The following is a 14,299-nucleotide window of genomic DNA, read 5'->3' as shown; positions in this document are numbered from 1 at the left end:
GCCGGTTCCATGGCTTTCAGTAATATATACAGCTCTTGTGTCTATTCCGGTCTCAGTGTAAACGTTTTCCATTAACCGTTTTTGCATTTCCCAAGTGTATATAATTCCTGAAACAATTAGAAAAATAGTCATTCTAGTATGAGGAAAATGGACTTATGGGCCCAAAATGCGATAACACAAAATCATGAAATTTACAAAATCCTCTCATTCTTTAAGGTTTTAAAATTCTAATTAACTAGACGTTTGAGCAAACGAAGTTGGGTTAACTTTGACCGGGGATTTAATCAAATATGCAGTAGAGCCGACATTTACCTAAAACTGCTCGGAATAGGATAAGTAACACAGAAATGTCTAAGCAGAAGATTTGGTTTCTAACAGTGATATTTTCATTTTTCGAATTCTCGATAGTGGCCAAAATTAACATGTAATATAAAAATACAATGTATTATCTGCAATTTAAATGAAAATGTAAGGTTTTTCGAGAGCTAACAGAAAGTGAACATTACGTAAATTGAGAGCTCGTTCTTCAATGAAATTTTCAATGTAGCACATACGGTTGCCGATGTTTTCAGTGACCTAACAGAAGTGGTTTAGATTTTCGAATGTATATTATAGGGTCTAAGTAAATTATTTAAAAGATAGCCATTTTGAAAATCGATATCACCTTTAAAATAGCACTAAATTTCTATTATATATATGATTTTAGGATATTTTTGAGATACACAATTTGAAGGTATATAAAGATCGTCCATTTGGTTAAGCCCGGATGTAGGCAAGTGTCTTTTAACTGCCCTGATGCCAAAGCTATTATCAAACTTATGGTGTTATAATCGTATAGGGGACAATCTGGGAAACGCGTTTTGCGCTAATTAGGAAAAATATACCTGAAACTAGAGGTCTTACATACGTTGCGATATTCATATTATAATCGTAAAATTCGGGTAATTGCATTTGCACATTTTGAAATAAATATAGAAATTGTTATTTTCATTTGAATAAGCCTTTTGAAAACCAATGTTGTGACATCGTTGCAGGTGGTAGAGCTATATGTTTTAGAGTTCATTTTCCTGAGTAGAAATTTGGTTTCACGAGAGAGGTACCATAATATATTGTAATTTAAGTTACGCTGCTGATATTCAATTTTAATTAAAAGCCTATCAATTGGATTTGCAATTGGCTCCTTAGCATATGGTTATTAATAGACATTTCGAACGAGGATAAATTAACCGTCAGGGAAGAGATAATTCATCAAAGCGCTACCTAGTATAAGATAGTGGGTACCAAAGAAAGTTGTAGAGTTTGCACAGTCGCTGATGCGTTTTGTTTGAAATATCAAAAATTAATGAGAATAGGAAGTGTTTTGGGATAGGGCAAATAAAAAAAGTATAGAGTAAATTAAATTTAATAGCAAATAGAAATAGTGGAAAATTTCAGAAATTACTACGAAATAATATCAAAAATCGAGATTAGGTAAACATGAACAGTAAACCAAATAAATAACATAAAATCTTGATAGGCGAACCTTTAATTTTACAAATATAAATAACCTATTCTATGATAACATTGTCACAAATGTATTTTAAATATCTCGCTTTGGTCGTACAAATGTTTTCTTTATAAGTGGCGACTCTAATTTATAATACCAGGCATTCCTCTACTAAAGCAATACCACGTACAATATTTTTTTAAATTTTCATTTCGAGTATAAAACAGTTTAGTTTGCTCTCTTTATATTTAGGAACGACTTCAAAGGATAAGACTTTCCCCTAATTTTCATAACATTAGTTTACTGCAGTAAAACATTTTACTTTATACGTTTCTCGTTAGGTTATGTAAGCCCTACAATAATTACCACTTTGGTTGGTAAAGTGTGGATAGGTGACGTGCTATGAACTCGCATTCGTACGAGGAGATATCGGGCGCGAAACCAGAAAAAAACAAGTTGGCAAAACAAAATATACCTCTCCTCGGAAGAATTGTCCCTAGTGGTATTAATTTCTCGAGATAACCCTTAAAGATATATCTCCGCAATTTAGAGTTATTTGTTAAAAATATTAACCCATTTCTATCCCGCCCGGTATAAAATTTTAATTATAATTAAAATAATTGAGACGAAACGACCAATTTTAATTTATTCAGAATATCATACGTTAAGTAGTTACAACAGTAAGTTAGACGTACTATAACAATGCACAATTGAATTAAACCCTTTTACAGAACAAGTTTATCAGTTAAATATAATACGAAGCAAATTTTAATGAAAGAAATATCTACAGAGGCTTTTTGGAATTACTCGCTTACGAAATACTTGCCGCATCTTTAACGCTCATTTTATTTCAACACTCGCCCTTGATGAAGATACCGTAGATATCTGGTAGTGGACGACTCGTTCACTTCCTGTTGACGTTGTGACGCATACCACATGAAAAAGACCAATGCCGTCCAATTTCCAATATCATATAATGACTCGCACACCCAAGAAATCATTGACTGCGTTAGAAATCGTAGATATCCAAATATCCACACCAAATGTATTTACAAGAAGCAAAAACCTTACCATCAACAAAGCACAGAGAGCCACTTGACAAACCGCCAGCTCTTAAAGCAATTAACGTTAAATTATCTCCTTTGAATTAACAGAACTATATATAGGTCGTTAAGAAAGTGGACCACCCACAGGGTCTACCCTTTAACCCTCTAATCTCGGCTGACTGCGCTAAAACAAGATTTAACCTTTAAAAAATACCAGATTAGGCCTTCATAAATTCATTAATAAAAAAAGACTTTATTACCTATTATGCTTACGATGCCTGTCTTAATTTCAGTGAATCTAAGCAGCTATCGGTGGTTCTGTGGTAGAGCGCTCGACTGCCAAGCCGAATGGTCTGGGTTCGAAACCTGGGTGGCGCATTTGTTTTTAATCAATAGAGAAACGCTAAATTAGAATTTCTTCGATGCAATAATTTCAATTTCAATTCTATTTCAATTAAACCAAAATTTCCTACTCTATTAAATACGCTTCCGATAAAGCTGAAGGTCTAATTTTCAATAAGGCGTAACAAGTGTCGGTGGTTCTGTGGTAGAACGTCCGCCTGTCAATCAGGAGGTCTCGGGTTCAAATCCCGCCCGATGCGATCGCAAATTGATACTAAGACGAATACCGTGTACAACTGGTGGAAACCCTGCCATTGGACGTTGAGAGGTAGCATTACACTCAGCACTCGGTCCGTCCCAAAGTCATTAAGAAGAAGTTGGAGAGAAAACGGCCATATAAACACAACAGACTCAACATGCACAACCATCAGAACACAAACACAAAAAATTCAACACTCACAACCTACGCATAAACATTACAAAAACGTAATACACCAAACCGTCACGACGGTGAGCGAAAAAACACCATCAAAAACAAACCGCAAATGCATCCGTTAACACTCACCGTCACCCGGTGGTTTTGCCAACCCTTTGAGAAACTGCGTACGCAGTGATTACACTTTGCACCGAAAATGCGAACGCGTTCGCAGTCCTGACAGACAGACAGACCCACAGACCCACCCACAGACCCACCCACAGACAGACACGGTCGTTGTATAACCCCTCCTAGGGGACTTTGTCCCCTCGGAGAGGTAATTAATATAAACTCAAATATATGGTAGGGAACGCAAATATATGGTAGGGAACCAAAAATATATGGTAGGGAACGCCAATATATAGTAGGGAACGCCAATATATGGTAGGGAACGAAAATGTATGGTAGGCAACCAAAAAATATATGGTAGGGAACGCAAAAATATATGGTAGGGAATGCAAATATATGGTAGGGAACGCCAATATATGGTAGGGAACGCAAAAATATATGGTAGGGAATGCAAATATATGGTAGGGAACGCCAATACATTGTAGGGAACGCAAATATATGGTAGGGAACGCAAAAATATATGGTAGGGAACGCCAATATATGGTAGGGAACGCAAATATATGGTAGGGAACGCAAAAATATATGGTAGGGAATGCAAATATATGGTAGGGAACGCCAATACATTGTAGGGAACGCAAATATATGGTAGGGAACGCAAAAATATATGGTAGGGAACGCCAATATATGGTAGGGAACGCAAATATATGCTAGGGAACCAAAAATATATGGTAAGAAACGCAAAAATATATGGTAGGGAATTTAATATATGGTAGGGAACGCCAATATATTGTAGGGAACGCCAATACATGGTAGGGAACGCCAATACATGGTAGGGAACGCCAATACATGGTAGGGAACGCAAATATATGGTAGGCAACCAAAAAATATATGGTAGGGAACGCAAAAATATATGGTAGGGAATGCAAATATATGGCAGGGAACGCCAATATATGGTAGGGAACGCCAATATATGGTAGGGAACGCCAATGCATGGTAGGGAACGCAAATATATGGTAGGGAACGCAAAAATATATGGTAGGGAATTTAATATATGGTAGGGAACTCCAATATATTGTAGGGAACGCCAATACATGGTAGGGAACGAAAATGTATGGTAGGGAACGCTTAATAGAACGAGATTTTTACACATATATAGAAGGAAAGTATTACGCAAATATAAAACGATATTTGAATTTGGAGAATAAGGATATACCGCCCTCTATCTCCAAATATATGACATTGTAATCGTCTCACTTTTGGGCAATAGGGTCTAGAAGTTGGGTAATGGCTGTACCCGCACCATTTGTGATAGAAGTAAAAATGAAATTATCTCTTAATTTTGGTCAAAGATTCCCAGAAGGTTCAGATATCGGTGTAGTTAAATGTCCATGACATCTACTTAACCTCTTCCTCAAGTTACTCCACCGCTTTTATTATTTAGTTTGGCAGATACGGACGTTCCGGTAGAATTTTCTATTTCCGTGCCCCCCCCCCCCCCCCCAACCGCCTTGCGCCCTAACTTTTATAAATTTAATACCCATTTCATCTCGTGAAACTCTTGAAAGTTTATAGGCATTTTCAGATTGGTAGAACACGCACAAATTCTCGTCTAACCTTTTTCTGGTTCTTGACGAAACCACTGAATAGCGAGATAAGTTTTCAATATCCTTTTAGTATTTTCTTTCACTTTGACGTAATTGCCATTATTCGTTATACTGAGTAACGCGATTCGGCAGTAAAGAAATGGAAATTTTTCTCTGGGACTCAAAACACTCCAAAATTTCGAAAGCTCTTTAATATTTCCAGAAGAGTACTCACTGCAAACATAAAGGTTTCCATCGTCGGTTTTATCCTTCTGCAAATTACACACCACTTTCCAGCTACGATCTAAGAAATTTTCTATTAAATTTTGAGGCTTTATATATGGCACTTAAATAAACCGATTTTAAATATTTAGCATTCTGTTGTATCGTGCAGTTCGAAGTTGTAGAGAAAATTAATACTATGCGAAAGTTACGATTAAAACATATTTATTTACAAAAAGGAGGAACTATGCATTTAGATTACATCGCCAGAAGTGATTTAGGGTTGCTGTACTTTTCTTTATATACCATTCATTTGGGGAATAAAAACGAACTTTATACATTGATAAAAAAAATGAAAAGATAAAGACGTCGACACGTCACATTTCCTCCCCAAGAAAATTTTAGTCATACTGAAGTATTTCCGGTTTCCTTTGTTGTCTGGATGACCGTCTAGGTGTTTGTGGAACCGAGGCGGTCTTTATGTCTGCTACGGCGCGGTGATGGCTAGAATTTCGAAGTGGAGGCTGATGCGTTGCTCTGGGTACTGGATCAGGTGGGTTGTCTGGTTGTGTCTGATTTGAAACTTGAACGCTGGTATTCACGACTGTTTGACCAGAGTTGTTACTCGCCGTCGTTGAACAAGGAATTGAACGAAGTCTTGTCTGATTGACATGTCGTCTCAGGTTTCCGGCAGGTGTTTGAATCGAGAGCATTGCATTTCCAATCGGCGCTAAGATTGTACCTTCGTACCATTTTGGACCTTTACCGTAGTTTCGAGTCCAGACGGTATCACCTTGTTTAAAGGAACTGTTGATGTTTTCTTGTTTTTCTCGCTCGTTACTTTTCAGTGGAGGTCGTAAACAGTCCAATCGGCTACGGAGTTCTCTATTGAGAAACAGCGAGGCGGGTGTATATCCTTCCTCGTTTGGCAGACGTCTGTGAGAAAACAATATTTTAGCTAGGCGTGATTTTATAGTACCTTCTTTAATTTTTGCAAGTCCTTTCTTGATGGTTGAGACAGCTTTTTCCGCGTGTCCATTTGATGGCGGATGGTAGGGTGCTATTGTCAAATGTTTGATGCCATTTCGATTCGTGAAAGTGACAAATTCGTTACTGGTAAAGTTCGTACCGTTATCAGTTACGAGGCAAGAAGGTAGTCCGTTACGTGAAAATATGTCTCGGAGAACGTCAATGGTAACTTGCGATGAACATGATTTGACTGCAATAGCTTCTAACCAGTTAGAATACGTGTCTTGAAATACCAGGATCATGTCGGTGCCAATAGGTCCAAGATAATCTACATGTACTCGCTCCATAGGAAAATAAGTTTTAGGCCAATGAGTAGTTGTTTGCGGAGGCATCGCTGCTCGTTGCTGACACTCGTGGCAACAAGAAACTAATTTATCGATGTCAGCGTCGAGGTTTGGCCACCAGACTGTAGTTCTGGCTAGTCGTTTTGTCTTGGTCATGCCAAAGTGTCCAACGTGCAACTCGTCTAAGATAGTAGATCGAAACTGCTTCGGAATAAAAATTCGATTATTCCAAATAATAATATGAGTCAATTCTGTTCGACGACTGAAAAAGGCTTTTATGTCATCAGTCGGAGATTTCCGTGGCCAACCGTCTTCTATCAATCTATCTGGTGTCGGTAATGGTAGTCGACTCATAGCGTCTGCGTTTCCGTTCTTGGAACCAGGTCGATATTTTATAACGTAGTCATAGGCAGCCAATGTGATTGCCCATCTTTGAATTCTCGCAGCAGTTGTGGTAGGTATTTGTTTTGCAGGATTCAGTAGAGTAGCAAGTGGACTGTGGTCTGTAAGTAATGTAAATTTTCTTCCAAGAATGTACTCACGGAATTTGGTAACCCCAAAGATTAGAGCGAGAGCCTCTTTTTCAATTTGGCTATAGTTCTGCTCGGCTTTGCTTAGAGTTCGTGAGGTAAAGGCAATAGGTCTGTCATGGCCATCAGGTTCAACGTGTGAAAGAACAGCTCCAACATCCACTGGGTGAGGCGTCACAAGCAAGAGTAATTTGCTTAGTTGGATCGTAGTGCACTAGAACAGAATGCGAAGTTAAAACTCCCTTGGCTCGACGGAAGGAATCTGCAGCACTAGAGTCCCATATCCATTCTTCACCCTTAATGTAGACATATTTGGGACAAATTTAGCGTAGTACGTTCTTTGGAATCGGCACTTCAGTAATAGGCTTCAGGTGTTTCTGCGATAGGTGTAGACCTTGAGCATCAAGTACGTGTCCCAGGTACTCGACTGACTCGACCATGAACTCACACTTTTCTTTTCGCAACTTTGCTCCAGAATTTTCCAGACGAAAGAGAACTTTCTCTAAGGTACTGATATGTTCTTCGTCGCTTCTACCAGTCAAAAGCAAGTCGTCTTGAAAAATTGCTATTCTGTCAATACCGGCAAGAATTTGTTCCATGTGTCTTTGGAATACAGCAGCAGCTGATGAGACTCCGAACGGCAATCTGGTATATCTGAAAAGTCCCTTTTCAGTATTTATTACCACTAGATTTCTTGACTCTTCATCAAGCTCTATTTGATTGTAGGCATCCTTGAGATAAAGTTTCGTGAAACGTTGACCGCCGTTAAGGTTAGAAAAGAGTTCGTTGATATGACAGTGTAGTCGTCTCACTTTTGGGCAATAGGTACTAGAAGTTGGGTAATGGCTGTATCCGCACCATTTGTGATAAGAGTAAAAATGAAATGCTCTCTTAATTTTGGTCAAAGAGGCCCAGAAGGTTCAGATATCGGTGTAGTTAAATGTCCATGACATCTACTTAACCTCTTCCTCAAGTTACTCCACCGCTTTTATTATTTAGTTTGGCAGATACGGACGTTCCGGTAGAATTTTCTATTTCCGTGCCCCCCCCCCCCCCAACCGCCTTGCGCCCTAACTTTTATAAATTTAATACCCATTTCATCTCGTGAAACTCTTGAAAGTTTATAGGCATTTTCAGATTGGTAGAACACGCACAAATTCTCGTCTAACCTTTTTCTGGTTCTTGACGAAACCACTGAATAGCGAGATAAGTTTTCAATATCCTTTTAGTATTTTCTTTCACTTTGACGTAATTGCCATTATTCGTTATACTGAGTAACGCGATTCGGCAGTAAAGAAATGGAAATTTTTCTCTGGGACTCAAAACACTCCAAAATTTCGAAAGCTCTTTAATATTTCCAGAAGAGTACTCACTGCAAACATAAAGGTTTCCATCGTCGGTTTTATCCTTCTGCAAATTATACACCACTTTCCAGCTACGATCTAAGAAATTTTCTATTAAATTGAGGCTTTATATATGGCACTTAAATAAACCGATTTTAAATATTTAGCATTCAAAACCATGGAATCTCCTGTATAATTCGACGTGTCTTGATCTGACTAGATACGAGCAATACAGGGTGTTAACTGAAAAGCGGTACAGGGCCAATGTGTTTTCAGGACAGTGCAGGGGGTCACTTGATAATGAAAATTTCCATGACCTTGAAGGTCATTCCAAATTTGACCAATAACAAGTCGAGGGATTTTAGACGTCTTCTTGTAAAATAAAAATAAATAACGATTTTTAAGTTTCAATAACTCGTACAATGATTAAAAAACGGGAATTTTCAAGCGAAATTAGCCCCGGACGACGTCGAACTTCTCGTCGGCACCAGAAAAATTCAGCCTTCCCCGGCTACCCAAGGTTCGTAGAGAACAAAATCAACTCGATGACGACTAAAATTTAACTGCTTCGGCGATGATGAAAACGGAAGGTGAAATACACAGGAAAATAAAAACTCCTGAGTTTTTCCTTCCCCTTTTCTACCACTCGGTCCATGGCAGACCACTAACTTATCGAAAATAGTCATTCTTTCTGATATTAAATAAATACATTCTTGATTCTATGATAGGTACACACACGGCCGCACTGTGAAATTGAAGGTGCAGTCGGCGTGGTGCTTAAAGCGCCATTAATATGGGCGCCGTGGGCGTCAAAGGAGCGCCCGAACTGCTTTTTGAAGCAAAGGCACGGGCGCCTCACCGTATGGGCCAGCCCGGCCCTGGGTACACAGCGCCGGAACCAGAAAGATTCTATTGCCTGGACGCGAAACTGAAGGGGTCACTAGGATGTTATTCGATTATAAACCATTAGAATACCCGGGAGGGGTGGTCCTTATTCGTTTATTTCTTAAATGTTGCAGTCTTACCCTTTAAATTTGTTCCAATGTTTGAAAAATATTCATGAGAAATATGGGGTAAATTCAGCAAAATTTAGAGGTAGCTCAATGAGGTAGCTCTTCATATCTTATCATTAGAAAAAACGCTGATTTCTCATTTTTGTCCATATTTTTCGAGTTGGTTACGGGTGTTGAATATGTCGTTAGATTATTTGGATTCCAACTGCTTTGTGTACTATTACTGAAAATGGCAAGTATATTGGATCCATTGCCATGCGAAAACAAAGTAGTTTGAAACCAGATAAATTTGTTATATATTACACGAAATATTACTAAATATTAAAATTTAACGTTTGTTCGATAGCTAAATCAAGGGAATTTCCAAACTGCTTTGTTTACGTATGGTAATGACGTGCCACATTCGGTAATAGAACGTTAGGCAGTTGGAAACCAGATAATTAAAGGCATACCGAAACAACACACAGCGGTTGATTTTTAGCTAGTGTAAGCATAATCCGTAACCAACTCAAATATGAATAAAAATTAAAAATCACTGTTTATTCTAATTCTAAGATATAGGGAATCCCGTATAGGGTCTGGCTGTACCCTTCACATCAGCCTGTCGCGGGGGCTGGACTTAACGTTATTGCGTAGTGTCAATCAAACTACGTTTACGGGAAGAGTGGCTCTCTAATTGGCCCTACAGTAGGCAATGACAAACGCTGATGATGCCATAGCTAGACCGATTCCTCATAATCGGGCCAATTGGAGAGCGCAATTTGCAACGCCATAAAAATCGATAAGCTGAGTCCTGCCCCATTGACATGGAGCCAAGAGTGATATCACCAAGTTCTACTGCCAGATCGAAGTCCGACATCTCTGGTCGATTTAAAAAACTACCTTATAATTCTACCGAGCCACGATACCAATGCCATTAACTGGTTCTACTTAAAATGTTCTGAATTACACGAAGACGAAACAAGCTGACTCGGACGTGATTCGAACACGCAGCCTTCTGATCAGGAGTCAGACGCGCTACCGTTGCGCCACCATGCCATTGCTCTTAACTGGTTCGACTTGATATGTTATGAATTACACGAAGAAGAAACTAACTGACTCGGACGTGATTCGAACACGCAGCCTTCTGATCTGGAGTCAGACGCGCTACCGTTGCGCCACCGAGCCACGACCCCATTGTACTTAACTGGTTCGACTTGAAATTTTTTGGTGATACAAAAAACATCTTGTGATGTGATGCCAAAAAAATATCTGAGACTGTGATGCCCGAAAATATCTGAGACTGTGACACCAAAAAAATATCTGAGACTGTGATGCCAAAAAGTATCTGAGACTGTGATGCCAAAAAATATATATTTAATATTTAGGGCTTTGTAGATGATTTGATGATTGTTTTTTAACTCCTCATACTCCATCAGAGGGTGTCCAAACTTGCCCTTTGAAGTAGCTAGGTGATGGTACCGAAAGAATGCAATTTTCCGTGGCCTTCAGCCTGACGTCGGGCATCAATTCTTCCGGTAGACCATCCTATATGATTCTTCTCCTCAATTCGACGTGATCAGTCCGTCAGATTCCGTCTAAATTCTGACCAAAGAAACCATTTTTTTTAATTTGAAGTGTGCGTCCCCAAGTGATCTTCCTAGTAGTGAGAATTCCAGCCCGTAATCTGTTCCTGAGGTGCGAGTGAGAACGGGGCGGCATAGGGCGGCAGTCTTCGCTGAATAATCGTCCATGCTGAAGCTATGCTGTTTATTCTTGGTGTATCCGTAATCGATATTTGAAAACGTTTTCTTTGAATCCTTGTAGCTATTAAGAAGCGTCATTAAAACTATTTATTATGAAGATTTTTATAAAAAAAATCTTTCAAAATTGCAAATTTAAATAAATAGATTTAGGCTATCTAAAATCGAGAATTAAATAAATGATTGAACAATGAAGTCATTCTTAGTAAAAGTGTGCAGTCGAAAAGTTCTGAAAGTTTATTTTGGCTTGCCCAGTTTGTCAATTTTTCAAGTTATGTAAATGATGATTTTTTCATCGTAGGAACAATATTCTTTAGTTACTGATGACGCTCTACAACTTGCACATTGATCAATTTGATCTCGAACCTACCTTTTCCAAAATTGAGGAAATTACACGAAAAGATGATATTCCTTTCCATAAAAATATCGATATTCGTGCAATTATAGTTTTCGAGGAAAAAAAGTACTTTCTAGAATTTCATGCAAATAACCAAATTTGTAATATTTGCGAGTGGTCTGGCTCAGGAAGGGGCGTAAAGTGGTGGGGGGGGGGGAATTCGCTGTGAAATGAATGATTATCGAAAGCACGCTGCCACGCTCCTTTCGTGGGATGGGGAAGTGATGGGAAACGTAAAGCAACCTTTGTCGTTAGATATGAAAGAATTCTTAAATTGAGCAGAGTGACAATAGACTTTTCCATAAAATATTTGTTACGGTAAGAGGGGGAAGGAAAACTGTTTATATAATACCCCTTGTTTTTACCCTTGCACGACTCTTGAGCTCGGTATGTCGTCTGCTACCGAGTGTAAGTATTTACAAAACACGGCGGATCAAAATTAACCCAAGTGATATTGTTTAATTGGTTATATCAAACGTTTAAAGTATAAAAGTATTTCGTTTACTTAACTAGGTTTAACATTTCATTGAAAGTCACAGTAGTCAGTAGCTAGTGTATCAGGTAAAGATTGTTGTTTATCAGAAAATACTAGCTAATAAATATCTAAGTATACTTTCACACAGTTGATATGGGTATTGCAATAATAATTCATTTAATTAGTATCGAAAATAAATTAAAATCAGTTTGGGGAAATCTTATCGGCAAATGCAAAAAGTACAGCCAACTTATTGTTTAGTTTTAGCGAAATTGGTGGTGTGTGACGTAGAAAAAAACAATGAAAGCTCGTAGAAATATTTTATGGAAAAGCCTATTAATGATGGGATCAGCCTATCGCTGATTTCGCAGCATTGAACATTTTCCCCGCCCCCTAGCATTCGCATTGCCATGTAATTTAATTTTTTTTGCTGCGGTGATAATTTTAGTTCGGCGTTTGTACCCACGAGACAGGAGAAATTTTAGATAATTGGCAATTTGCCCCAGACAAAAAGGGTCCCGCGGGTGAAATTTGCGAAGAAATCGAATCTCCGACCCGAGATTCTAATTGCGAGGTTTCAATTTCAATGTACTGTGTGCAAATTTAAAACGCTTCATTTATGAAAATGCAAATAACTTTACTAGTGACAAAACCAAAACACAATCCAAACTACAAATAAAATGATTGAAAATAAAGTGACCGGGATTGGTGGTTCATTTTTTTAAATTGACAATTTGTCTAGCGGCGGCGGTTCTTAATTCTTTGGCGCCATGTTGGTTGGCGAATGTCAGCAAGTCCAGAGCGTTGGCGTCGGTGAGTTGAGCAATCAAAGTTCGCTCGCTGATCTGCTTCCGGCCTTGGATGCCTTGCATATCTCCGATCTGAAACATTTTGCGCGCGGTATCGTCAAGATTGACCGGCGGGGCGCTCAAATAGATGTAATTGAGCAACGCCTCCAGCTCCTGTCCATTCATGTCCTTACTAAGGTCCACCAGGCCCTCCACGTTCTCCTTCATTGGGTGTCCAAACATGGCCTTGAAATAGGGCGATCTGACGGACAGGATACACTTGTGGGCGTCAAACAAGCGGCCATCCGAGGCCTTCAACTTGACGTCGGGGCAGATCTTCTCCTCGTAGACCATTTTTAATACTTCCGCTTCTTCTTCCGACGTTATCGTTCTGCCAGATTCCATCTCAATTCTGACTGTCGAAACCCGCTTTTTAGATTCGAAGTGAGCTGTGACGTTGCATTCCAAAGTGAGATGACCGCCCGGCAACCATGCATGCGCATTCTTAATAAGCGATGCACGGCTGGTAAATTTAAGAAATCCAAGACCTTTTTTTTTCTGTCGACGAAATGTAAATGTTGGGAAACCTCGCGGTAACAGGTCTTCACTTTCTTGTTATACGCGTCAATCAACGATACATCAAAACTAAACTTCATATCCTTCGCATCTTCTGGTAACTGATGAATACACAGAAATACGCTGACGAATAACTCGCTTTCTATAGTCGCACTCGCACCCCGTGGATAGATATCCAAAGTAAATTCGACACCGTAATCTGTTCCCTTGGTGCACATGAATGGTGGACTGTTAAGGAAATTCCCAATCTTCGTCAAATTTTGGAGAAAATTCTCGATCGTCCAAACCGCTCTGAAGTGACTCAGTTCATTCTCTGTGCGAAGGATGCATCCATGTTCGATATTCGAAGCCATTTGCTCTCGATTCTCAATTTAGCCGGCGATTTAATTTGAAGATCAAGAAAGTCAGAAACAGTGGGTGACAGGAAAACAATTTCAAACGCAACCGAACTTTTCTTTTCGATTAGAACAGTGTTCAGCGGTGGGTACGACTATCTATAAGAGTAGAAAAGATAAAACAAAATTGTTTGAAACTTTTAAATTTTAAACGGGACATTAAATTTCACAATTAATGGCCCCTTAGTTTTTCAATTTATTAACTGGTTCGAGCAATTAATAAAGATAATTTGGTCCTGCAGAACTGTGCTATTTACAAGACTGTCTAACGTGCACGACTAAACTAGATCCAAAATTGGTCGTAATGCAACAGTATTCAATTTTAAGACTTGCCGTCGCCTAGGCAACGGGTCGAAATACGAGCGTAGAAATAAGACTAGAACCAATGCGCTATCCGGTAATCTCAAGGAAAATGGGCAAGCTATAGAAGGCTGCCATGAGAGTGGAATCGCTACTAATCCACGCAGGAGTGCGCCATCTATTAAATAAAAATTAACTTAATTT

The 14,299-nt window shown here is 38.9% G+C and overlaps 1 protein-coding gene and 2 non-coding genes across 3 annotated transcripts; all 3 read right to left on the bottom strand.

The window, feature by feature from the left end:
* Window positions 1-10,388: 10,388 nt before the first annotated feature.
* Window positions 10,389-10,460, bottom strand: TRNAR-CCU (transfer RNA arginine (anticodon CCU)). Its single transcript has one exon. It is a non-coding gene; the product is annotated as a tRNA-Arg (tRNA).
* Window positions 10,461-10,517: 57 nt separating this feature from the next.
* TRNAW-CCA (transfer RNA tryptophan (anticodon CCA)) lies at window positions 10,518-10,589 on the bottom strand. Its single transcript has one exon. It is a non-coding gene; the product is annotated as a tRNA-Trp (tRNA).
* Window positions 10,590-12,749: 2,160 nt separating this feature from the next.
* LOC149922163 (speckle-type POZ protein-like) lies at window positions 12,750-13,753 on the bottom strand. The gene is made up of 2 exons (XM_090162256.1): window positions 13,373-13,753; window positions 12,750-13,328 (listed from the first exon to the last, which is right to left on the bottom strand). The coding sequence occupies exons 1-2, from the start codon at window positions 13,751-13,753 to the stop codon at window positions 12,750-12,752; spliced, it is 960 nt and encodes a 319-aa protein (XP_090018382.1).
* Window positions 13,754-14,299: the final 546 nt, after the last annotated feature.

Source organism: Leiobunum rupestre, chromosome 11 (assembly GCF_980474605.1).
Source record: "Leiobunum rupestre chromosome 11, qqLeiRupe1.1.hap1, whole genome shotgun sequence".
Classification (NCBI taxonomy): Eukaryota; Metazoa; Arthropoda; class Arachnida; order Opiliones; family Sclerosomatidae; genus Leiobunum; species Leiobunum rupestre.
The sequence above is the reverse complement of the archived record's forward strand: the minus strand, read 5'-3'. Positions and strand labels throughout refer to the sequence as shown.

What these genes read in the sequence shown, in the direction of transcription:
- LOC149922163 (XM_090162256.1), bottom strand. Translation starts at nt 13,753, where the DNA reads ATGGCTTCGAATATCGAACATGGATGCATCCTTCGCACAGAGAATGAA. An exon ending in TCGTCGACAGAAAAAAAAAG is followed by an intron (nt 13,329 to 13,372) that starts GTCTTGGATTTC and finishes TCGCTTATTAAG; the next exon opens with AATGCGCATGCATGGTTGCC.